Below are 24,294 nucleotides of genomic sequence, written 5' to 3' on the forward strand. Positions count from 1 at the left end.
CCCGTGCCCCCCACGTTTCGAGGCCAGCCGGGGAGGGGGGGGCTGGGGGCAAGGCAGGGTCTGGGCAGAGCTGCGCGGGGGGAGAAGGAGGTGGGCGAAGCCCCCCGGGGAATGAGCACCCATGCTGGGCGGGGGGAGACCTGGGTGCTCAGGGGTGGCCCTGGCATGTCCCAGCTGGGGCAGGACCGCAGCTCAGCACCGGCCCCCCCCCAGCTCCAGGGGATGGAGGAGAGAACCCCCCAGGGACCCACCGAGGGCTTTGCTCCGGCGCTCGACCGCAGGGGAGCCAGCACCCAGCCAGCCCCGCGGCCCGGCGAGGAGCCTGACCCAGGGCAGCGGGACCCCAGCCCAGGAGCTGGCCCCCCTCTGCTTTCCCATGGCAGAGCCCCCCTGGAGCCAGGCCAGGGCGGCGGGGGCCCAGCAGGAAAGCAGCAGACATGAGGATTTCAGTAACTCGCTGAGATCAGGCTGCTAAACCAGGGGAAGCCCTTGGGCCTCCTCCCTCCCCAGCACGGCCAAGGCAGGGAGCCAGCACAGGCACGGCCACGGGGCAGGAGCAGCCGCCCCAGCCCTCACACCCTGGCAGCTCCTGCGGCGTAGGCACAGCACCAACGCACCGCATGGAAAAAAGCCCCTAAAAGCCCGTTGAGTTTCCCGGCAATCGTTACCGGCAGTTCCCAGAAGGGCAGGACCGCGACTGGGAGAGGGGTTATCTCGGAGACCTCTCCGAGCCTGCCAAGTGCAACACGTCCCCTTCCTCCGGCCAGGATGAGGACAGCGGCCGTGGGCACCGTGGCTGGGGCTGCGACAGGCGCTGGCCCAGGGGTCCCGCGGGCAGCGAGGGGCCGGAGGCTGCTACGGCAGGAGGATGGCCCAGCACCCTCCGCTCCTCCACCACGTCCCTGCTCCCCACAAAAGCCCAACACAGCTGAGCTCAGGGTACCACGAGGTGAAATATGTGGGCAGGGGCCATGGAAAGAGTGCTTCATCCCCAGCACCTCGTGGCATCCAGCCCCCCCCCCACCCCAGGAGAGCAGGAAGGCAGGAGGACGACCCATGGCCTCACACCGGGGCAGGGAAGACGATCAAGAAAAACCCTGGACCACATCTCCATTTCCAGGACTCTATTTGTGTTTGGCACAACATTGCAACGTGGTTTCACCCGAAAGAAAACCAAAAAGCACTCGGCGGGGCACGTGGTGAGCCACGCCGGGTCTCACCCGTGTGACGCAGCCCATGCTACACCTGCATCCCAGCCGCCGCTGCGGCCACTTCCCAAATCTCCTGCGTGACATGGTGCAGTCCCTCGCACCAGGAGCGGGGGTGATGTTGCCTCGTGTCCCCCCAGTGTCCCCCCTGCCAGACCCCAGCCCCCTCAGGGGACACGGCTCGAGCCCCCGCACCGCTGGGAGAGCCGACTCTCTGCCAAGCCCCAAAACGCCCTGGCTTCCCCCGCCCCACCCCGAGTGCCGGCGGGTCCAGGGTCAGGGACCTTGCCCTGGCACTCTGCTGTCACGGGCCGTACCCACCCATTCCAAAAAATGAGCTTGCAGGCCCTTGCGCAAGACGGCACGTGCACCGGCACAGTGAGGAGCGGAGCAATGCGAGGGCAGGAAAACGCCGGCACCAGCCCAGTCCAGCCCGTGCCCTTCGCTCCATCCCTTTTATTACAGTGCCAAAAAAACCAAACCCCAGTGAGGCATCCCCTGAGCCCCGGGGCGAGGGCAACCCGCTCTCGGGCCACTCTCAACGTACCATCACCGTCACAGAAAGGGGTGCCAGGGAGAGAAATGGCACGGCACCGCTCCGTGCACCTGGCTGGCCCCCAAGCCACAGCAGCCGGGCACTGCCGCCAGCCCCCGGGGAGGAACATAGAAAAGACGGGAGCATACAAAAGGGTTACCCGAGGCAGGGCACGGGCAAAGCGCACCGTCACAGCGCAGGAGAGCGGCTCTGTTCCTTCCCCGTGTGCCCACGGCACCAGGAAGGGGGACGTGGCAGCCAAGAGTCCGGCCCGCGGCACTCGGTGCCGGGGCAGCCGAGCGTCCCTCTGTCCCCTCTTCCAGGGTGCTGGGCTCCAGCCGCCCCGGGCAGCCTCTCCCTCGCAGCCCCACGCAGCAGAGGGGCCCAACCCTGACCCTGCTTCCCCGCGTCCCATCCTCGCTGCTGGCAGGGCTGCTCCTGGGAGCCGGTGTCAGAGCCGGCACAGCCTCGGCCCTCTCCCCTTCGCCTACCCCGGCAGAGCAGCAGGAGAGGGAGATGGAGAACAAGCCCCCAGCCAAAAGCTCGGCAGGCCGGCGCCGTGCGAGGGGCTGGAGAGGGGCTGGGGGAGGGAAACGGAACAAGCGTCTCTCTTCATCTGCAATAGAAAGTTTTAAATATGCTCATTAAAATAATTGCTTTTAAAAAAACAGACTCCCCCAGCCCTAGCGGGAGGGGCCCCAGGGCAGAGCCCTCCCTCAGCCCCCAACGCCGCAGTCCTCGGGGACGGCCGAGGTCCTGAGAGGTGACGGAGGAAAGCCAGCGTCCCCGGCCGGCTGCTGTCCCCTGCCCTGGGCACGCGTCCTCTCGTGGCTCCACGGCTCCCCACCGCCTGCCCTTACTCCAGCCCCAGGATGTAGTTGATGCCTTGGACCAGTCCGATGATCACGGGCTGCCAGGCCACCAGGTAGCGCAGCCAGTCCAGCAGCTGCCCGTACATGACGTGAGGCCTCTCCCAGCTGGGCAGGAAGGAGTTAAAGAGCCACGGGGAGAGAGGAGCGCAGCCCACCGAAGAGACACCCAAACCTGCCACGCAGGGACCGGGGAACGCAGCCCCGACCCTCTGCAGCGGTGGGTGCCGGGGGAGGGATGGCTCTGGCCAGGGTCACCTCGGCCGTGCCTTGACAAGGAGGGTCTGGGGTGCAGCCAGGGGTGTCCCGTGGGATGAGGGGGGACCCGGCTTCACCATCTCCTCTTCCCGCGGGATGGACAGGACCTGCCTTTGAGCCGGGGCACCCACGTGCTGCGCAAGCAGCAAACCCAGCAGCTGACTCTGCGGGGACTTGTGCTCCTTATGGGAACATCCAGAGGTAGAAAAGCAAAATCTGGGGCTCAAGTCATCCCCTGCAGTGGTGCGGAGAGGGGGACGGGGGGGGGGCACAGCACAGGAGCGGCTGAGCACTCCCACCAGCAGGCAGGGACTGTGGGGGTCAGCCATGAAGGGCTTCGTGAACATTTTCATCTCTCACCCGAGAGCCTCGGTGGCACCCACAGCCTCCCAGCTCCCCCGATGTGCCTGCTGCTCTGTGCTGGGTGATGTGCCCAGCTCAGGGACAGATTTTGTGGGGTCTCTGCCACCGCTGTGGGTTGGCAGCAACCTGCCTGGGGTGCCAGGCAAGCCCAAATGAGCAGCCAGCAGCTCCCGGACACAGCCCCGAGCCCCTCATGCTCTACCCACTGCTCCCCTTCACAAGGCGCTGGCTCCCACGAGGAGAAAGGATACGGGTTACTGAACATCCTCTTGAGATCCACCTTCTCTTTGCAGTATGGACACGTCTGCTTCTTCCCGACGATGCACCAGCCACGGATGCAGAACTCGTGAAACCTGGAGAGCGGCACGTTAAGGGGAACTGCCTCAGGCTGGAGGAGGGGGGGACATAACCGAGCATGGAGGAAACCATCAAGCTTAAAAAAAAGTCAGCTCCACGCCACTGTGCAGATGATGGGAAACATCCATGCCATGCAAGGGTGGCTGCGTCACACAACTGCAGCCCTTTCCTAGAAGGCGCAGCACCTTCCAGGCACAGAGGAAAGGGCTCACAGGGCAGTGGGTCGGGGCTATGATCAACGCATCAGGCACCGATGAGACACAAATCCTTCACCGACGGTGCCCGGCACACACGTAGCCCAGCACATGCTGACACTGGGACTGGGTTAGACTGACGTGGGCGGCCAGGGCAGAGGCTGCAGGGAAGCTCCTCGATACGAGGATGAGAGCCGGCAGCAGAGGACTGGCAGGGATGTGTCTGGCTGTGAAATGCCGGGGCTTCAAGCACCGGGAAGGTTCGTACAGCCCAGGAAAGCTCTGCAAACTTGACTGCGTGCGTTACACAAAGCTCCTGCAAAGGCTTCTCAAGGATTAACAACGTATTTAGGGAATTTCTCCCAGGGTCTGACTTCCAGGTGCCAGCTATGCTCCATCACAGCAGATGGGTAATGAGGATTCACCCAACCTGGGCACAACCTGGAGAGGTCACGGGGAAACATGAGGTAGTGGCAGCCGGGGCCCTGCGGCACAGCCCTGGGGTGAGGCGACGCTGCTTGCCGTGACAGGGGACTCTGCCAAGCAGGAGGGTGTCACTGAGCAAACAGAAACTCCCCCAGGTAATGCCTCTGCTTCTGAAACCAAGGGTTAATGCCAGAGAGCAGCAGCAAGAGCCGCTCCCTCCTCCGAACTGGAGCAGAGGGCTGCCACAGTGCCAATGATCCAGGGCTGCCAGCCAGCCCTCGCCACTGGGGACCACCACGAGCACCGACTCCTCCGACAGCCACACACCCCTGAGCTGCTGCAGGGTGAGTGACGCGCAGGCCCAGGCCCCACGCGGGGTCGGTTGCCAGGGCCACGCCAGTGTAAACCTCGCCAAACAGTTTGTAGCGGTTAAATTTAGGCAGCGAGTTTTGCCGGCGTGACCTTTCCTCAGGCCCAACTTGGAAACCACCTCGCAGCCAGAAACGCAAGTGGTGCCAGAGGACATCCCATCTCCACTGCTGAGTCACCGCTGGAAAAACCCCAGATCCGTCCCCAGCTGGGGCTGAGCAACGACCAGGACTTCCAGTTTCAAAACTGACTGCACCTCAATCAGCTGACGGGGAGGGCTGAGTGATTCCAGGGTGCTGGAAACCCCACGCACAGCCGGAGTCACCGTAGGAGTTTTGCGGAAGAAGGAAGCTGCCGGGCTGCGGCTGGAGCAGGCAGGGCAGGCAGTGACTGGCAGCGCTAGAGCAGGGCGGCTGTTTTCTGAGGGATGCCGCGCAGGGCAGGCAGTGTTTTCCCCCCTGACTCTTCCCTTCAGAGGCTCTCAGCCAGGACCCACAGCGCTGGCTCTCCGATGAGGGACCAGCGTGACGCAGGCAGCCCAGCTCGGCTGGATCGGGGATACTTCACGCCCCTACCTCACACCACTGGAGCTGGCACAGCGGCAAGCGCCAGGCGGACAGGTTCCAGCAGATTTGGCAAAGGCAGCTGGAAAGCAAGGTGCAGCTCCACGGCAGCACTGCCAGAGCCGGGGGAGCTGAGGAGGGGAAAGAAGAGGAAACGATTACTTGTAACACACACAGAGGTGTCAAGGAAGCGATTTCAGGGACACACAGGACTTCGCCACTTTCCATGCCAAGTCAGCTATGACAGAGGCACGGATCATGTGCAAAATCAGCAGAATGGCCCCGCGTCCCAAGACAGGCGTTTCTTCACCCCAGGTCGGGGAAGCCGGGGGCTGGAGCTCTCTGCTGCCAGCCCCGGTGGGGAGCCGGCAAGGCGAGGGGCTGGCTCCTGAGGAGAAGGATACACGTGGTTGCAGGAGAGGCGGTAGGTGTTCTCGATGATCCCTTCCTCGTTGACATCCACAAAGATCTGCTGACCACAGACGGCGCAGACGCTGTCGGAGAGGTGCTTGGTGGGCATCCCCGAGGCGCTGTAGAACTGAGCGAGGGCAGAGCAGAGGGAGAGCGGTGACAGCGGGAGGGCACGCGTCCCACACCCGCGTCGGCACGGCTAAGCTTTAAGGAGGGCTGGGGTCAGCACCCGAGGAGTCCAGCCTCAGCCTTTTGGCCTTAAAAACCTTGTTACAGGTCCAGCTGCGGGAAACAACTACAACAGGACAGGGAGCTGCTCAGTGACATGGCGGCCCATCACACCCCAGCCCCACAAGCCCCCTCCCCATGCCAGGGATCACCCCGCTTCGCTCCCCGACAGCCGTGTGAGTTGTCAGCTGCCTGCCAGGGCTGGTGCACCCACGCCGGGCCGTGAGGGCAGAGGCTGGATGTGACAGCAGGACAAGCTGGAGGTCACAGCTTTGACCCAAGATGACAACCTTGGGCTGGCAGTCAAATACGGCCTGAGCCATCAAATACAGCCTGAGCCTCCAGCCCTGCAGGACCCCGAAGCTCGGACGGCCAAGGAGCAAAGCTCAGAGCAGCCACCCCCCACCATTTCCAAGCCTGTTGGCTCAGCATCAGCCTGACACAGCACGCAGGAGGGTGCACGCACGCAGTCGGGTCTCCCTGTGCGCAGCTCTGGATCCACAAGCTCCTGGGACAGCTGCAAGCCCCAGGTCACTCATGCTGCGTCCCGGCTCCCACGGCCAGGTCGGGAGACACAGAATCACAGAATATCTCACGTTGGAAGGGACCCATAAGGATCACTGAGTCCAACTCCCTGCTCCTTGCAGGACTACCTAACACTAAACTATATGGCTAAGAGCGTCATCCAGACACTCCTTGAACTCTGAGAGGCTTGGTGCCGTGACCACTTCCCTGAGTAACCTGTTCCAGGGACTGCTTGGTGCCATGACCACTTCCCTGAGTAACCTGTACCAGGGACTGATCGCCCTCTCAGTGAAGAACCTTTTCCTAATGTCCAATCTGAATTTCTCCTGACACAGCTTCATTCCATTTCCTTGCATCCTATCACTGGTCATGAGGGAGGACATCAGCACCTCCCCCTCCGCTGCCCCCCTTGAGGAAGGTGTAGACTGTGACGAGGTCACCCCTCAGTGATGAGGTCACCCCTCAGCCTTCTCTTCTCCGAGCTGAACAAACCAAGTGACATCAGCTGCCCCTCATACACCTTGCCCTCGAGGCCTTTCACCACCTTGGTCGCCCTCCTCTGGACACACTCTGATAGTTTGATGTCCTTCTTATATTGAGGCACCCAAAACTGCGCACAGTACTTGAGGTGGGGCTGCACCAGGGCAGTGCAGAGTGGGACAATCACCTCCCTCAACCAGCTAGCGATGCTGTACTTGATGCACCCCAGGACACAGTTGGCCCTTTGGGCTGCCAGGGCACACTGTTGACTCATGTTCAACTTCCCATCAACCCAAAACCCCAGATCTCTTTCCACAGGGCTGGTGTCCAGCCTCTCATCCCCCAATTTGTACGTATTACCAGGATTACCCCATCCCAGGTGGAGAATCTGGGACTTGCTCTTGTAAAATTTCATACAGTCAGTGATTGCCCAGCTCTCTAGTCTATCCAGATCTCTCTGTAAGGCCTCTCTACCCTTGAAGGAGCCCACAGCTCCTCCTAGTTTAGTATCACTGCCAAAACATGCCTCCGGCAGAGACCTGGCACAGCTTCACTCCGAGCATCCCACGGAGCCCTTGGGCTGCAGTGCCAGCGTCTTCCCGGCAGCCCTGCAGCCAGGCCAGACCCTTGGGGAGCGCCTGGGCTGCTGCAGGCCTGTCCTGGGCACCCACCGCCTATGTGGGGGGAGACCCAAGCTCTGTCAAGGTGTCCCAGTGTGAGTGGAAGGCGGCTGGCGAGGGTCTGGGGCTCCCCAGTCCTGCCAGGCAGAACCTCCAAGGAGCAGCAGCAGAAAGCTTAGAGAGGAGGAGGAAACACAAAGTCCAAGACCCTAAAGAGCTGCTGCAAAGAAGCAACATGACCTACTCCACCAGTGTCTTAGGTCATGTATTTTTGGTGGAGACGGTTTTTTTGGTAACAGGTGAGTGGGCTACAGATTTTAGGCCACCACTGCAGGCACGCAGGAACACGCCCTCTGTCCCCAGGGACAGCACAGGCTGCAGTGGGTACCAGCAGGAGAAGGAAGCCCGTGGTGTGAATCCTTCCCTGATGGCTGCAGGTCATGAGTTAATGTACCCGCAGTGTGGTCCCAGAAACAGGAGTGCTCTTTGGCACTGGAGATTTTAAAGGCCCAGGTAGAGAAATATTTGTCAGGAGTTTAGAGGGGCTGAACAGATCCTTCCACTCCCTCATTTCTTGTGCTTCTGAGGATGAGGAGACACGCGCAGAGGCTTTGCTCTTAAGGAAGGATCTCGGAGCCACTCTTAGATCAAAAACCTTCCAGCCCAGATACCGTGGTAGTGAGCCCAGAGAGAGCACAGCAAGAATGGCAGCAGCCTCAGGGAGCCCTTCCTCAAGGGGGGAGCTTGATGCACTTTCCCATTTAGGCGAGGCAAAAAGCTACTGCTGCAACTGACCATTTCAGGCCCCCCCCATAACGGGGAGGACTCTTGCCTGGGGGACAGCACGGCATTAACTCACCCCGATCGTCGAGGCCATGTAATCTGCACACATCTCGGCAAAGTCCCGCTCCAACACCCCGTAGTAAAGACCGTAGAAGAGGAGGGAAATGCCAAAGTCCATCGCATCTTCTGGTTTGATTCTACAACAGAAGAGCCCAAATGACATCAAGAGCTTTTTTGGGGGGCTGCAGGGGTGCAAAAGCCAGCATGCCGACACAGCTCACAGCACTAACTCCATTGCAAAAGTGGTCCACCAAGGCAGTGGACACACATCACTGGGAAGCATCACCCACGGAGGTCTTCTAGGCACCTGCCCAGCACAACCCCGGTCCCTGCTTCTGGGACACTTCACCTTGGTTGTCAACAAGCAGCATTTGAATGGAGATGTGGGTGTGACACCCCAGCTTTCTAATACCTGGTGCCCATCACCCTCACCAGCCTCTGGAATGAACCACTGCAGTAATCTCCAGCTATCTCGTGCACCAGATCAGCACCCAGTAAGCCCCCAGTTAACACTTTCATGTTTCTGCAGGCAGTTGCCAGGTCTGCTCATATTCCAGAGAAGGAATCAACCTCTCTAAACATGAAGCTGGCTTGGGCTAAGGTCCTCTGCTACCACACCTGGGCTGGCTGCTTGTTGCAGGTACCTCTTTATCAGGGTAGCAAAGAAAATCCCACTGCTGCCCCCAGGCTGGACATGCACAGAGCTGGAGGAGCTGCTGACACAGCTGAACTGGAAGCAGGGCTCTCCAGTGACCTTGACCAGTTCAGGTACAAGCAACTCACCCGTGATCCTCCCAGCAGGGAGAAGACACCCCAAGAGTCTCTTTGGCCCCATTAATCAGATTGCTAAGACAACTATTTTTCCAGAGTTACATCCCCTGCCCCAGGAGTAGGACCCAAAAGATTCACTCACCTGAATAATAAGTTAAGACCAAAAAGTGTAAACATCACAGCCATGTACCCTACGATTCCAGTGGCATAGCTGATCTTGTATATTAGTAGAAACCATTTATAAACCAGCCTGTAAAGAATTAAAACAAGAATTTAACTACCTCATTTTTCCTGAAAGAAACTGCACCAAGCACCTAAAGAGTTCTACTTTTTAAACCTGGATGGTGGTGTTTGCAGACACTTCACCTACCCATACGCATGGGCAACAGAGCTTTAAATTTCTAATTCGAGCTACAGATCCGCTGCTGCCATGGGCCGCTCACGGTCTTGCCTTCCAAACTAGAAACTTCGGGATCTCCAAAGGCTGTAAGCAAGCGTGCTTCACACCGGGAATGCCCTCAGTGAGGCTGCCAGCCCACGCAGTATCTGCCTTACCACCACCCACTCGGGTACCAGGTGCATCGGGCTGGCTGCCAGCAGCCGGTTAGTGCTTCACACCGACCCACACGGGCAGGGGTTGCACACCCCCGGGGTGCAAAGTTTAAGACAATGATCTGTGGCAGCAAAATTGGAAAGAGCTGCTTGTAGTGGTTACCCTGGGGCTGAGGAGTTTTCCCAGGAACGCGTGTACTAACCTGGGCGTTGTCTGTACCAGAGGTTTTCGAGTTGCCCTGAAGGTGACAAAAGCTGTGACTGCTGAGAAGAGCACCCAGATTACCAGGAACCGCCACCAGTACAGCTTGATCGTGAAATACAGAGGCACTACCCACATCTGGAAGAGGGTCACCATCTGCAGGAACAGAGGAAAGGCATTTTGAGCTGGCTCTCTGCTCATCTGACATCAGAAACACCCTGCCAGCCGTTCTCCTGCCTGCATCAAAGGGCCCTGAACAGCACCAGGAAACGCGGGAGGTTCGGTCTGTGGCACCCAGCACCCAGAGAACACGCTCACAGCCTAACTGAGGGAGTCGCACGCAGCAGCCAGGCGATCTTTGGTAGCAAAGGACTAGAGCTGGAGGAAAAACACACAGGAAACATCTCCAGAGGAAGGTACAGGAGATGATCCACCTAAGTAGTTGTCGTAAGGTGGCTATATAAACCTTTGCCTCTCCAGGGTCCCAAACACAGCAACCACAGACACCTCAGGCAAGTATTAAACAAGGAGACAGGCACAGTGGAAGGTTTCAGACTTGTCTCTGCCCTACAGCCTATTCCCAAAAGGGATCTATGGCCATGCAGCTGAGCTCCTGTGGTGCTGCTGGAGGGGAAGAGGCAAACAGGTTTGGTTTAAAGTTCATAGAGGATTACAGGTATTGCCTGGAAACATTAAGTACGATAAGGAAGTCAGGGTGAGGTTGGTTCAGGTGAAATAACAGTCCCTGACAAGCCAGTGGCATCAGCAAGCGGCAGGTCTGCTCAGCAGAGCCCAGTGGTGCTGCAGGAACCATCAAACCCAGGGTCCTGGCAGCAAGAAGCCCCCATCGCTTCTGAAGAAGTGCTCACAAAATGCAGCTTCCCTTTTCGTTACCCTCGGGCCAATACCCGAGCTCTGCTTGTCCCATCACCTGGTGTCAAAGCACTATGTAAAACCGAGTTATTGGCATCACTTATAACAGAAACTTGAGGCCTCCAGGAGCATCCATTCTCATCCCTAGCTAGAATCCCCAAAGGCTGCTGGGAAGACAAGGGTATCTCAACATCAGACAAGAGGAGAAAAACAGGAACATACTTCTCAGCAGCTAAAGGATGGCATCGCTCAGCACTCGCATCCAGCCTCGAGACAAAACAGCTGTGTGGGAGACACTTACGTTGTAGGAGCGAGGGTGCCTCTGTTTCCACTGAACCAACAGGAGCTGTGCCACCACTAGCGTGGCGATAAGGATGAGAACCATTTCGGCATGCATAGCCTCGTGACCACGGTGCTTGGCATGCATCCGTGCATGCTCCACCCTGCAACAACAGGGAAAAGGCGGCTGAGGAGCATGCGGGCACAGACCGCATGCTAACAGCACAGCAGGGCTGACAAACACCTCGGCACGGGGGAGGCAGGAAGACCAGACTGAGAGACACCACAAAGGAATGTTGTGGAGATGGGTGCTACGTTGCAATCCAGAGGAGAAAGGACAAAAGGCTTCTCTGAGACTAGCTCATTTTTAAACTGTGAAAGCCAAGACTGCTATCCAGCCCATCCTGGCGTGAATGAGGCAGAGATAACTCACGCTGACGTAGCTGAACTAACAAACGTGGAGTGCACGTTTCACGTAACTCACCCAGCAGCTCACTGGTGCAACAGCATCAGCCAAGAGGCTGTTTGACACCACGAGCATGCAGTAACGCTCAATACCAAACCCTCAGCCCAGCTGCAGAGCCACCAGCACCATGCCCCCTCTCGCCCAGCAAGGGAAAGGCTGGATGGGCAGGATGGGCACGGTCTACAGCCAGCAAAACCCACAAACCCCAACAAATCACTTCTCTCTGCCCTGGGCAACCCCATTTGCATCCTGGAACAAGTGATTTCCAGACTGATGCTCTACAGACACCTGGGGTTTCTTTGCAGCTTGTGCTGTTTGACCAAAAACCAAGGCAGAATTAAGACCTGTAACATCCTTACATCTCGGTCTTAAGCTGCCAAGACAGTTCAAGTTAAGGGAAAAAACATCCAAACCCAACAAATATGCCAAATTCTCTGATCTTAAGTCATCCTCTATATTTAATTAATTATTAATACTGAGAGAAGACCAGTCTTACTGTGCTTTTCAACAAGTGTCTAGCTGAAATTGGTTTGACTAAGGGAAAAGGAGGAATATCTAGTAAGCAGTTTAAAAGAAAAAATATTAGTATTGCCTTTTAAGACAGTTCATACTTCCCCCTAACAAATAACACTGCGCAGGGAAGGCTGTCCCTGTCCTCTCCTGCCATGAATATGGGCTGTGCTGCTGGTAGCTCCAGTCAGGAGGAGGAGCTCGCTCAAGCTGTAAGCATCAGTTCACCTCCCAACACAGACTCACCTCCACCTCTCCTCTGGGGACAAGTGCGAAAGATCGACCTAGGGAGAAAAAAAAAACAAACAAAGAAATCAGCCACTGTAGTTCGGGAGCAGCGGTACCAGCCTAGAAAGGATAACTTATTTACTTCACCTCCTCAAACAGCACAGGTGCTGGTTTATGACCCACACGAGCAAGGCTGTGCTGTGTGTCTACACCGCCTGTTCACCGTGAGTAACCCTGACATAGCACCCGGCTCCTTTATCTCCTGGTGAGACCCGATCAGTGCCGACAGCAGTGGCGGAGTCAGCTGCAAAGCCACCCTGTGAGACCCCCAGGATTGCTCTTTGCGAACTTTAAGAAGGGAAGCCCTGGGTTCAGAAGCTTTAAACAACAAATCCTCGACACGCCAATCGTGACGCCACAGCCCAAAGCTGTCTTTTGACCCTCCAGACTGCATGGGGAGAGCTGCAGAGTCCCCCTGCTCCTCCATCACCTGCAAGTACCTTTCCCCTTTTTCTCACGTATTTTAGTGCAGCCAAGGCTCTGCCCACCGTCCCATGCTACGTGTACCAGAGGAATTGGTTTAAGTCCCAAGTTCACAACCCAGCCAGGTGTCTCTGGGCACAGAGGGGAGATCCCAGTGCACGTCAGAAACAGGACAGAGAAGGGAGTCCAAAACACCACCAGTCTGCAGGACAGGGGATGGCGTCTGCACACCAGCAACAAACCACTGCCAAAAAAATTTTCAGAAAGAATCACAGAAGATTTAGGACTTGCTTTGCTGACACGTCTGGAAGTTTCTCCCAAGCGTTACGGGCAGCAAAGTTTTTGCCCGACACGAGCAACCGAGAGTGACGGGAGTTGTTGTTATTAGTGATGAGAGATGATGGGCTGGCATAATCTGTGCTTAACGCAAGCTGAAACTGCCAGGCTGGACACAGGGTGCTAAGGACATCCTCCATCTGACAGGTTTAGGGGACAGAAGGAACATACTAAGTGATTTAAAAGCCCCCCTCCACAGAACCGCGACTCCGTGCCAACCTTCTCAGCTTGCAAGCAAGCAGCACCCAAACCTCACCCAGAGGCCAAGCCTCACAGAATCCCCTATTTCCCCCAGTGAGATTTGGTGTGAATACTCTCACCATGAGGCATTTGGACTGTGGAGGAGTGGGGGGACCTTTGACATTGCATTTCAGCTTTCTCTTGGAGCTTTGTATCTTTACATAAGAGCTGAAGAGGCCTCCAGCACTGGTCACGTCCCTGCACAGGCTCACTAGCCAGGCAGCACTCATCCCAGCGCCAGCACAAACCCCGACACACAGTGCTGGGGATGCAGCAAACGAAATCCCACAGCTCTGACTTCATCTCGCCTTTCCTTGGTGAGGCACAAACTCTAATAAAACCTACAGTGGCTCACCTGGGGTTGGGCATATAAACGCATGGTTTTCAAAACACCATCTGGCTGGAGACGCTCCAGCATGGCCGAGGGGACGGGGACGGCACTTGCCCTGGCTGCCAGCTCTCCCCCCGGCACAGCCACAGCCGAGCACATGGCTGGCCAGCCCTGAATGACCCATGCTTGATGTTTACCAGCAAGCAGGCATGGAGCCATAAGAAGAGTGATCGAAAACAAGTCACAGCAAGGACTTTGTTATCGCGCTTTCCTGCACAGTCTGGATTTGTGTACGCAGGAACGGGCTCCACCTCACTCCAGCCTCCAATGACCAGGTACGGAGCTGTTGGCTCGGCTTCAACCTTTACCCCAGGGCTCTCCCAGGGACAGCGCGGCAGCCAGCCTCACCTGCCCGTGTGCAGGGTGCCGTGCCACCGCTGCCGGCGACGCGCGGCAGATCCCTCGGGGCTGTTCCCCAAATAGGTGTCTCACAGCCAGCACCTCTGATCGCACTCGGGCTCGGCCGAGGACATGCACAGCCACCTTGCTTCCTCTGTGGTGCCTAATTATACCCTGGGGTGAGGAGGCAGGGAAACACACGCATGGCAGCAATCTCTCTGCGTGCTGTTACACATCTGCTGTGCTTCACCCCAGAGCAACACCTGTGGGAGATTTGGTCCCCAAGGCCTTCGAGAAGCACTTCAGTACTTAGATAGATGCAAAATATAGAGCTATGAAAATCCCTGTTTGAGCTCACTGGCTTGCGTAGGACCATGTGTAGGTGGTGACGATCTGACACCGGCTCCAAGAAGCGCGCTCGTATCGCCCAAATTCCCCAAGCTCTTCAGTTCCTAAAGCAGCCACATCCAGATTAATCAGTTCAGTCACTGCTTTCCCTTAAAAAAGTCAGCTACACAATTCATAGTTAGAACAACTGCTCTGATAAACAGTAAAAAAAAAAATTTTAAAAATCTTCTCAAGTCACTGCAAGCAGGAGAAGCTGAGAAACCCTATGTGCTCATTGGCCCAGCTCAGCTCCGGCATAGGTCAGTCCCCCTGCAAGACCTGGGAAGTCCCTGGGGGCTCCCGCTGCCACCCCCCAGGAGATCCCTGCTGCCCCCAGGCTCTACCCCAGTCCTCACTGGATGAGGACATTTTACAGGCACAGACAGTCCAGCACCTTCAAAACACATCAATTATTTTTTCCCCTTACAGTGGCTTCTGGTCACTCCTCTGCACTGCGCCAGCAGCCACCCCATCCATGCCGGTCTGTCCCACACGTAGGGAACAATTCTCAGCCTCTTTCCTTCAGCACCTTCCCCAAATCTGCAAATTCTTCAAACAAATGAGCTAAAGCCTTCTCAGCCCCAAACCCTATGGAAATCCTGCTGGCATTTCACAGAGAAGAGGGCTTCCTACCTAGCTGTCCTCCAAAGCCAACTGCAACTGCCACATATGCTGTCCTCGCAAGTGCAAGAATCCACAGCACTGGACACAATTTTCCCTCAATTACAGAGACTGAGCTTCAACAGATTCCCCAGAGCTTAAAGCTCCTGAAATAACTTTATTAAGGGGAGCTGGGACGTGACAGACAGGACATTCAGGCAGAGACGGTGATCTGATGACTGTCAGACATGACCTGGCAGAGCAGCCACCCCAAACTGGACCTTCCAGTTAACCCCTTCTTGATCTGCATGCTCTCTTACCAAAGAAATCCAGTTTTGGTTCTAAAAATGAACGGCGATGGTGAACCCAAAGGCGAGACACGGTGCCAGGAAGCACCTGCTCTCGCTGTTAAGCGTTCGCTCTATTTCTAGTTTGGGTTTGTCTCAATTTGACACCCCGGGTTTGGGTCCCTTTCTAACCCCATCAGCTAGGCTAAAGAGCCTCCGCTCTTAAATCTCCCTTTACCAGGCCAGAGAGGCAAGGGGTTAGACAAGAACCATGAGGATGACAGAATTATCTGAAGATATGCTCTACCAAGCCTTGAGCACCAACCCACTCCCACTGCAGTCTCCTCCAGCTGGTGATACCTGCACAGGACTCGCTGTGTGCAACCAACTAGAGCTCTTAGAACAACTTTTTTTTTTTTTTTAAATAAGGAATTAAAAATGATATATTCTGCCCTCTGTCTCCTCCATAACTCATGAACCACGCAAAAACCCCAGCCCCCTCTGGGTGACGACAGGGACATACTGGGTATCTATGACTAAAGTCTAATTCTCTCCTCAGACACGGTATCATGGTCTTTGGAAGAAACTCATGCCGCTCCCCAGTTTTCAGCAGGGACTAGTGCCCCAAAGCCACCACAAACCTGTGATCCCCATCACCAGGATGGCCAAGAGAATTACCTCCCTCTAGGAAAATGCAAAGGCTGCTGCTACCTGTAATATTAAACCCGTAACTGCCTGTTTCTTGCAGTCCAGAAGCAGGGAGACAGCAGGATCTCCAGGCATGCGTACCAACCACCCTGCTGCAAGCCAGTTGTAATCTCCTTACGCTCTAAATCTGGGAAGGAGGTAAGGAGAACATCTAGACGATGGAGAATAAGCAGCTGCTGATTTCAGTTCCAAGCTACAGACCAGCCTACAGCTCATGTTGTGCGGCTCCGCAGTATTTTGGCCATCAAAACCAACAGCGTCCAGCATCTGCTACGCACAGCCCTGGGCAGAGGCAGAAGAGCTGAGGATCTGGAACACCGGGGACCTGATCTCACCTTTCTCAACCTCAATATTTGTTTCACATCACCCATTAGGAACAACCTGAAATAACTGGAAGATAAATCTCTGAGATTCTGGCCATTCACCCAAGGCAGATTTTGAAGAGGCAGGCTCTTTAGTGAAAGTCTCAGGAAATTTTGGAATCTCAATTCCTCATTTCTTCTGCTCATGAAAGAGCGTGGTAACAGCCAGCAGGGAGTAGAAAGGCCCTGACTGATCAAACGCTTCGATAATTGTAAATGAAACCTTTGACGACAGCCTGAGTTACAAACAGGCAGAGCCAAAGCCACATGACACTCAGCATTTATCCCACACGGGTGCACCAAGTGAAACGTTAAACTGCTTTCAGATCTGCACCGTGCACTGGCCCCACCGTTAATGGTTTGTCAGTGACATGCTCAGCCCAAAGAGCTGCCAAGATCTCAGGACAACACAAGCATACGGATTTTGTCCTGACAGACGTGGATTTTGTGGAATCACAGCACAGGGATAAGCACAGCCTTGGTATCCCTCCTTATCAGCTGCCTCCTCGCGATGCACTCTCTGTCCCCCTCAGCCAGCCCCAAAAGCAGTTTCCTGCCGGACTGAAAAACAGGAATTTCACTTTTGAGGGTCAGAGACTTCAGATCTTCCACATTTATAAAGGGAAGAGGTTTCCCATCTGCTGCTGGCACTAAACTAAGGAGCTCACAAGTGCAGCAGTTTACTATTTGCTTACTAGCTTGCCTTAAGTCTCACTTATCACGATGGAAGAGATTCACAGGAGGATGCCAGGCTCGCTTGTTCAGAGCCAGGCTCGGAGAGGCTGGTTCCAGCGTGCACAGCTACACCTTGGCATTCTTCAAAGCCTGGCTGGAAAAACACCTCTCTGGCATAAAAAGCCACCAGCCAACATCTTTAAATATAACAAGCAGCAACTCAAGAGCGACTGATTTGTGCTTTAAGATGTTCAGTCACTGGATTTGAGGTTGAATCCTCCTGTCACCCCACTGTACCCGCTCCTCGGCAGCAACACACGGCACAGGGAGGATGCACAAGCGCTTCCTGGGCTTCAGGCAGACGGTTTCACCTCGCTCGCACAGCTCAGCCGTACACGAGGGAAGCTCCACAACTTGACCCTGCCAGTAAATTTCCCAAATACAACCTTCAGCACCTGAGAATTTAAGCCAAACTACCAATTCTTGAGGAAAAGCACCGAAACCCACCCTGACTGCACCAGCTGACCATCTTGTCTGCCCCGTGGCACTGCTCCCAGGACGCAGGCAGCACTGCCGGCTGCGCACACACAGAACTGCTCTACAAGCAGAAGGAAAGCTCTTGAGCATGAAGCACAGGTGATGGCAAAGAGCTGCGGCAAAGCCCGGGACAGCAGTGCCGTTACAGCGCTGCGGTACGGCAGCAGACACACACGCTGCACTCCAGCTGCGCAGAAGCAGGCGAGCCCCTGCTCCCAATTCCAGCTTTCCGAGCAGATTTTTTTTTTTTTTTTTTCCCCTCCAGCTTTGCAATTTTTCATCTCTGCAATTTTTCATCTCCAGGAATGCTTGAACACCAGCACGGGAACTTCGATTAAAGCCCTCTATTTCCCAAGAGCAACAAGGGCTACTAATTATCTTAGCGTGGAAGTTTGCATGGCGCAGCACCAAGGTGACAGGCCGAACATTACCCGCGCTGCCGGCAGCCGAGGGCACCCTGAGGAGCCCCATGTGCTCCCGTATTCTCCGAAATGCAAATCCCACCCTGGTCCTGCGTGGCTTTTCCAGCAACGAGTTTTACAGTCAGGGAATGAATTAAGAGCAGAGGTGCCGAAGGTCCCAAATGGTGTTTCCAGGGCGCCTCTTCACCCGCACCAGCTTTGGGGACCCCATCTGGAAACAGGCGCTTTGGCTACTGCACGGATGCAAAGTCCTTCCGCAGGGTTTGTCCCTGAGCACCCCGGTGTGCAATTACCCGCCACGTCCCCAACCGCCCTTTCCTCACACAGCTCAAAGGCTGTTCCTGAGCCCCCCCTCCATCACCGCCCTCCTTCCCCCTGCTCCCCACAGCCTCCTCCGGCCACCTCCAGCCAATTCCTCCATCCACACCCAGCCCCTCACCCCCGCCTCAGGCCCCCCACCCCAGTGGCCCACTCTCACTGCTCTCACCCTTCCCCGGTGCCTCCGACACCCACGGGGACCCCACAGCCCCCCAAGGCCCTGTAGACCCACTGCAGCTCACCACCCAGAGCCCAAAGGCTCCCTAACCCACAGCCCCCCCGACGTCCCCCTGCCCCAGGGACCCCCCAGGAGCTCCCAGCGTCCCCTTGCCCCAGGGACCCCCGGAGCCCCCCCAGCCCTAGCAGACCCCGCACCCACCCGCCCCAAAGCCCTGCAAGCTCCCAGTGACCCAGAATCCCCCCTCCCCTGCCCCAGGGACCCCCCCAGTAGCCTCAGAGCCCCTCGGTGCACACCCCTACCCCCCCTCCACTTCCCCCCGACCCCGAGCCCCCCCCCCAGCCCCCGCGCCAGAGACCCCAACCATCCCTCCGGCGCCCCCTCCCCTCCAGACCCCCCTTCCCTTCCCCTTCCCTTCCCCTCCCCTCCCCGGGGTCCCCAGCCCGCCCCGGCCCTCGGAGCCCCCGGCCCCCCGCTACCTCCTCCACATCCCGCTCGACGGGGCCTCCAACCTCCACTTCCAGCACCGCCGCCATCTTGCTTCCCGCCCCCCTCCGTCCCCAGCGGCCAGCTCCTTCCGCCGCCGTCCGCCAATCACCGGCCAGGCCACCGTACCTTAGGCCAATCGCTTGGCGAGATGTTGCCGGAGCGGCCAGTCAGAACAGAGGAGGGGTGGGACAGCCTCCAGAAGCACCGCTTCAGGCCGGAGGAAGGGGCGAGCTGTCACGGCTAGAGATCATCTGCCATTTCCAGTCCCGTAGCGGGACGGAGAATCCCCGCCGGCGGGCCCGGTTACACTGGCCGCCTCGCCCCGCCGGGCCGCCGGTGCCAACGCCGGCGAGACGCCGCTTCCCCTCCTGCTCCGCCCCGCCCCTTCCCGGTTGCCTCTCACGCTGTTTCGGAGGGGGAGCACATGTCAGACGGTCCCTTAGCTCCCTTTGCGCGGGGCGGTGACGCGGCGCTGCTGGAGGACTACGTATCCCGTCAGGCACCGCGGCGGAGCCCCCGGGCCCGGGCCGGGGACCGGGGACCGGGGACCGGGGGTCGGGAGCGGGGCGGGGGGGGGGGGGGCTGAAGCGAGCAGGGAGCGTCGGGCCGGCGGGGAGCGGCGGTGAGAGGGCCGCGGGGTCAGGGGTCGGAGGTCAGGGGTCACGCGGATTGGGCGGGAGATTCAGGCGGCGGCTTCGGGATCGGGACTGAGGGGTGAAAGGGGCTGGGGGGGCTGGGGGGCAGGACCGGGGGGTCAATGGGCTGTGGGGCAGGGCTGTGGGGGTGAATGGGGGGTGGGAGGGGCTGTGGGGCAGGACTGGGGGGTGACTGGGGGGTGAATGGGGCTGTGGGGCAGGACTGGGGGGGTGAATGGGGCTGTGGGGGGCTGTGAGGCAGGACTGGGGGGGTGAATGGGGGGTGGGAGGGGCTGTGGGGCAGGGCTGGGGGCTATTGGGATGGCAGAATGGATCTTGGGGGGGTTGTGTGTGGGTCTGGGAGCACCGTGGGGTGGAACTGGAGGGGCTGAGGGGAGTTGTGGGGAAGAGCTGGGGGGCACTGGGGCAGTGGGATGGGGCTGGGGGGCTCTGGGGTGACTGAGTGGGACTGCTGAGGGGTTGTGGGATGAGGCTACAGGGCTGGGGGGGTGAGGTTGGACTCAATGGGGACTAATGGAGCGGCTGCCCCAGTGCCCCCCACTTTGCACCGTTTGAAAGTTGGGTGAGCTGTGCCACGGCAGATGGGAGGGGGCAGAGGCTTGGCCAGAGCCGGAGTGCCGGCTCTTCCCTGCCGGGAGATGCTAGATCCCGTCGCAGACCTGCCCTCTCTCCCCACCAGGTGCTGGAGGGATCCGAAAGGAAGCTCGGTCCCTGCAGAGGGTTGTCTACGGGGGATCCCGGATGGCTCCGGTTAAAATCAGCTACATCGTGTCCTTCTCCTCGCAGGTCTCCAGGGTGTTTCCTCAAGGGGGGCTGGGTGAGAGGTTTGTAAAGGTCAGGTTTCCCTCTGAGCTGCTGAAGGAGGGGGGAGCTCAGTATGGGATGTGGGGGGGTGCAGCCCCACAGCTGTCCTTGTTAGGCACCGCCTGAAGGGCACTAATTAGTGCTGAAGGGCATGAATTACACGTGATTCTTCCCCTCTCAAAAAGCAGAGTGCTGTTTCTGGGTTGCCAGAGTCTCCCCCGCTTCTCCCCTGCGCCCGGAGCAAGATGGGAGGTGAAGGGGAAGGCAGCTGGGGAGGGAGCTGGCATGTGACATGGCATCTCTGCTGTCGTGTGCAGGATCCCAAGTACCCAGTGGAGAACTTGCTGCGTGAGGACGGCCTTCGTCCCTGGCTTGGCTGCCCCCAGGACCGCAGCAGGCAGCTGAGAGTGGAGCTGCAGCTGGAGAGAGCCAGTCCCATCGGCTACGTGGACGTCGGTACGTGACCCCACCAGCTCAGGCAGGGCTGTGCCCTGGACGGCGTCAGCAGCCCTGAACCTCACATCCCTTGTGCCTTAACACAGGCAACTGCGGCTGCGCCTTTCTCCAGATCGAGGTGGGACGTTCCTCGTGGCCGCTCGACCAACCCTACCTCACCTTGGTGCCCAGCGTCGCGCTGATGACGCCGGCTGACTCGAAGCTGGATCAGAACCGCTGCGGGGTCCGGATGTTTAAAGAAGGTAAAGATCACCTGATACGAAGGGAAAGAGGCCCAAGGCAGAGCAAAGAGGCTGGGGGGGGGGGTTGAAGGGGACAGGGAGACCAGGGAATGACAAGTAGTGCTGGAGACCAGGGGTCACAGCCGTCCTGTTTGCTGTAGAGTGTTGTACCAGCACTGCTCCGCTGCCCTGGCCTCTCCCGTGCCCGTAATCCCCCAGCTGTCACCGTGTCCTGGTCCTGGAGGGAGAACAGTGGCACAGGGTGACGAGCAGAGGTGGGCACGGTGCCGGGACAGCAGTCCCCGGTGTGCCCCCTCCACCCCAATTGCTGCCCCCCTGCAGCAGACTTCCTGGCGCTGGCGGTGGGGCAGAAGTGGGACCGCCTGCGGCTCACCTGCAGCCAGCCCTTCAGCAAGCACAGCCAGTTCGGGCTGTCCTTCATCCGCGTGCGCACGCCGCTGGACCCCGAGCACCCCCAGCCGCCCCCACCCTCGCAGCAAGGCCTGGTAGGTGCCTCTTACCCCTCTGCGTGCTCCTCACCGTGGGAATCTGCCGGGAGGTAGCAGTGATGGGGCTTCTCCTCTGCTGCTGCCACTCCGTACCCTGTGGAGAGTGCGTGAGGGTGCTCGCCTGGCTGAACCGGGGGCTGTGGCTGGGGTGGGGGGCACAGAGTGCTGGCCTCCATTCCCCAAGGCATTCCCTCGTCCCGCAGGAGGATGCCGAGCCTGCGGACAGCCCCTGGCGCTCCAGCCCTGCCTTTTGCCGGACTTTCTTTCCAGAACCACGCTCGTAAGTAGCCTGGTCTGGTCCATCTCCGTCCTCTCCCTGCGCAGCCAGGCCTGGAGCCACCTCGAGCTGTTGCCTCCAAGCCCCTGGAGGCCTGGAGCCCCGGCTCCCGCCAGCCTGCCTGCTCGCACCTCCCTGTGGGGCTGACGGTCTCTCTGTCTCCAGGAGCTCGAGGGAGGAGGAGCAGCTGAAGAGCCACCTGCAGCAGCTGGAACCAACCGCCTGGAGCCCAGCCCGCCTCAGCCGCCCGGCCCAGATGGTGCTGTCAGCGGTGCGGAGCCGGGCATTGAGGCCCAGAGCCAGCACGGGCGTCCTGGAGGGTGACCCGGAGCTGCCGACCGAGGACCCGGGAGGCCCTGTGGTGCCAGGTGAGCCAGAGCTGCCCGCAGCCGGCGTAGGGCATGTTGCAGTGCAGAGAGCCTTTATGTAGTTGGTACATGCCCCCTAAAGGGATCTTGTCCTGCTGAGGGCTCTGCCCGTGGCTGGAGGGGTCCCACCTGGGGCAGGCTGGGATGAATCCACAGCTGCCAGGGTGCTCCCCATGCCCGGAGGGATCCTGTTTCCCCTGCCCCGCTGGCAGCAGGCCATGTCCTGGCCAGGGTGGCCTTCCTCTGGGCAAGTCACCCTCCTTGCTGGTGTGAAAGCAGCATGATGGTAAATCCCACGGCTCATCCAGAAACCTCCTGTGATCCATTTACTGTCCGCAGTGGGGCAGCTGGAGGATGCGATCATTATTTCGTGTCACGCAGATGTTTTCCCACCTGTGAACCTCGCTGGTTCAGTTCTCACCCGGCCCCTTCCACCAGGAGATCTGGTGCTGCTGGGTGGAGGGCAGGGTTACTGCTTGTCCGTTGTTCCCCAGGGTCTGCGCAGGATGTCCCCGCAGCCCCCACAAGAGCTCGCAGGCAGCCGGACAGCAGGCAAAGAGCTCCCAGCCCTGTGGGCAGGTAATCCCTCGGGTCACCATGTTTCTCCTGCCCTCACCCCAATGATTCCTCTGCTCTGAGTACCAGCCGGCTCCTTGCCTGCGCCCATGGGGCAGCCCGGGCACAGCTCCCCTCTCCCTTTCGGTGTGTTGCCGGGATCTGGTCCCTGTCTGGGGCTGGTCTTTGGCAACTTTGGGTGTGCAGGACGCAGTGGAGCAAGCCCTAAGCTTATAACTCCTCTTGCAATGCCTCTGCAGGTCTCTGCCAGCCGCCTTGAGGCAGTCCAGGTCAGGAGGAAGAGCCAGACCCCGCAGCCACCGAGAGAGACGGGCCAGGAGGGATGACAGCGGAGGGGACAGCAATCACGAGGAGAGGGGCGTCTGCCCCGTTTGCTCAGGTGGGTACTTGGCAGGGGTCTCCTCTGGCCTGAAGCGGCCTCCCTGTAAACAGAGTCTGCACGGCCAACCTGAGCGGGGAGCGGGACACACTTCTGGGGCAGAGCACAGTGCGTCTGTCCGTCCATCCACCCACCCATCAGCTGAGTCCCCTTAGCTCAGCAGCACTCCCTGCCCGCGGCTGTGGAGCTGCCACAGCATCGGGGTGGGCTCAAACCGGAGGCGGTTGGGTTTGAAGGGCTGTGAGGGACGAGGGGACAGCGGCAGATGGGGACAGCAGCAGCTGCCGCTGGCTCCGCCGTCCCTGCTTGTGTGTTGAACCTCAGCTTTTCGGGGAGAAGCGGCAGTGGCTCCGTGGCTGGGACACTTCACTCCCACTCGTGCAGGGTGCCGTGGCACCAGCCCTGTGATGGGCAGAGGATGGACGTCACAGCGCGTCACGGGGTGCCAGGCTGCCACGGGAATCTTCAGGGAGGGCGTTGAGCCGAAACCCCATGCTCACCCCAACACCAGAGAGCCTGGGACAACCGTGTCATCTCCCCTTTCCACAGGCCGCTTCAGCCTGGATCTACTCCCCCTACACGCCTCCTGCTGCGGGGAGGAAGACCCCGACGCAGCCTGGCCTTCCTCCCCGCTGGCAGAGACGTCCCCTGATGCCTGGGTGTCCTGCCCCATCTGCGAGCTGCCCTTCAGCGTGGCGGAGGTGGAGTGGCACGCCAGCACTTGTGGGGAGCAGGCAGGGACGCCGGGGACCCCGTCCTCATCCTACCGCGTGAGGTAGGGCTGCGAGGACAGCGGGGGGGGGGGAAACGACAAACCCCCCGTCGCGGCACTTGGGCTGAAGCCGCGTTGCTGCGGCTGTTGGAGACGCCAGACCGGAGCCCTGCCTGCCCCATCGAGCGACCTGCTGGCAGAGCCGCGCTGCTGGACCCGGTTGTACCACAGCAAGGTGCATGGGCAGGATTTGGGCAGGGAATGAGCCTGCGCAGGAGCGCTGGCCACGCTGGCAGAGGTGTAGCGGCACTGGTAAATTTGTGGCAAGGCTGGTGTGGGGATGGAGAGGCTGCTTCCATCCCCACAGCCAGGCTTGGGGGAGCGTGGGGATGATGCCGGGGCTTGGGGTGGGGGGCATGGGTGGGGAAATGTTGTAATGATGGGAGTTGCTGCT

General features: G+C 58.8%; 2 protein-coding genes across 4 annotated transcripts; one reads left to right on the plus strand and one right to left on the minus strand.

Annotated features, from left to right (window-relative positions):
- Positions 1-1,109: 1,109 nt before the first annotated feature.
- On the minus strand, positions 1,110-18,967 carry RNF121 (ring finger protein 121). Its single transcript, XM_052812736.1, has 9 exons — positions 18,873-18,967; positions 12,149-12,186; positions 10,949-11,090; positions 9,776-9,930; positions 9,163-9,270; positions 8,266-8,386; positions 5,547-5,680; positions 3,485-3,586; positions 1,110-2,720 (listed from the first exon to the last, which is right to left on the minus strand). Exons 1-9 carry the CDS (start codon positions 18,927-18,929, stop codon positions 2,600-2,602), a joined length of 978 nt encoding a protein of 325 aa, XP_052668696.1. The 5' UTR covers positions 18,930-18,967; the 3' UTR covers positions 1,110-2,599.
- A 495-nt stretch (positions 18,968-19,462) lies between these two features.
- On the plus strand, positions 19,463-24,270 carry XNDC1N (XRCC1 N-terminal domain containing 1, N-terminal like). Of its 3 annotated transcripts, none has more exons than XM_052812459.1 (10): positions 19,463-19,504; positions 20,218-20,324; positions 20,660-20,798; positions 20,885-21,040; positions 21,362-21,525; positions 21,732-21,808; positions 21,971-22,173; positions 22,668-22,752; positions 22,989-23,128; positions 23,678-24,264. In XM_052812459.1, exons 2-10 carry the CDS (start codon positions 20,280-20,282, stop codon positions 23,905-23,907), a joined length of 1,239 nt encoding a protein of 412 aa, XP_052668419.1. In that variant the 5' UTR covers positions 19,463-19,504; positions 20,218-20,279; the 3' UTR covers positions 23,908-24,264. The 3 variants fall into 3 exon arrangements, with proteins under 3 accessions (XP_052668419.1, XP_052668420.1, XP_052668421.1); XM_052812460.1 differs by having other exon boundaries at positions 19,500-19,596; XM_052812461.1 differs by lacking the exon at positions 19,463-19,504 and having other exon boundaries at positions 20,006-20,324; positions 21,365-21,525; positions 23,678-24,270.
- The last annotated feature ends 24 nt before the right edge of the window (positions 24,271-24,294 follow it).

Source organism: Harpia harpyja, chromosome 17 (genome assembly GCF_026419915.1).
Source record: "Harpia harpyja isolate bHarHar1 chromosome 17, bHarHar1 primary haplotype, whole genome shotgun sequence".
Lineage (NCBI taxonomy): Eukaryota > Metazoa > Chordata > Aves > Accipitriformes > Accipitridae > Harpia > Harpia harpyja.

What these genes read in the sequence shown, in the direction of transcription:
- RNF121 (XM_052812736.1), bottom strand. Translation starts at nt 18,929, where the DNA reads ATGGCGGCGGTGCTGGAAGTGGAGGTTGGAGGCCCCGTCGAGCGGGAT. An exon ending in CTGGTACAGACAACGCCCAG is followed by an intron (nt 9,271 to 9,775) that starts GTTAGTACACGC and finishes AATTCTTTACAG; the next exon opens with GCTGGTTTATAAATGGTTTC. An exon ending in CGCCTCTCCTGCAACCACGT is followed by an intron (nt 3,587 to 5,546) that starts GTATCCTTCTCC and finishes GCCGCTCTCCAG; the next exon opens with GTTTCACGAGTTCTGCATCC.
- XNDC1N (XM_052812459.1), top strand. Translation starts at nt 20,280, where the DNA reads ATGGCTCCGGTTAAAATCAGCTACATCGTGTCCTTCTCCTCGCAG. An exon ending in TTCTTTCCAGAACCACGCTC is followed by an intron (nt 21,809 to 21,970) that starts GTAAGTAGCCTG and finishes CTCTGTCTCCAG; the next exon opens with GAGCTCGAGGGAGGAGGAGC. An exon ending in GGGAGGCCCTGTGGTGCCAG is followed by an intron (nt 22,174 to 22,667) that starts GTGAGCCAGAGC and finishes GTTGTTCCCCAG; the next exon opens with GGTCTGCGCAGGATGTCCCC.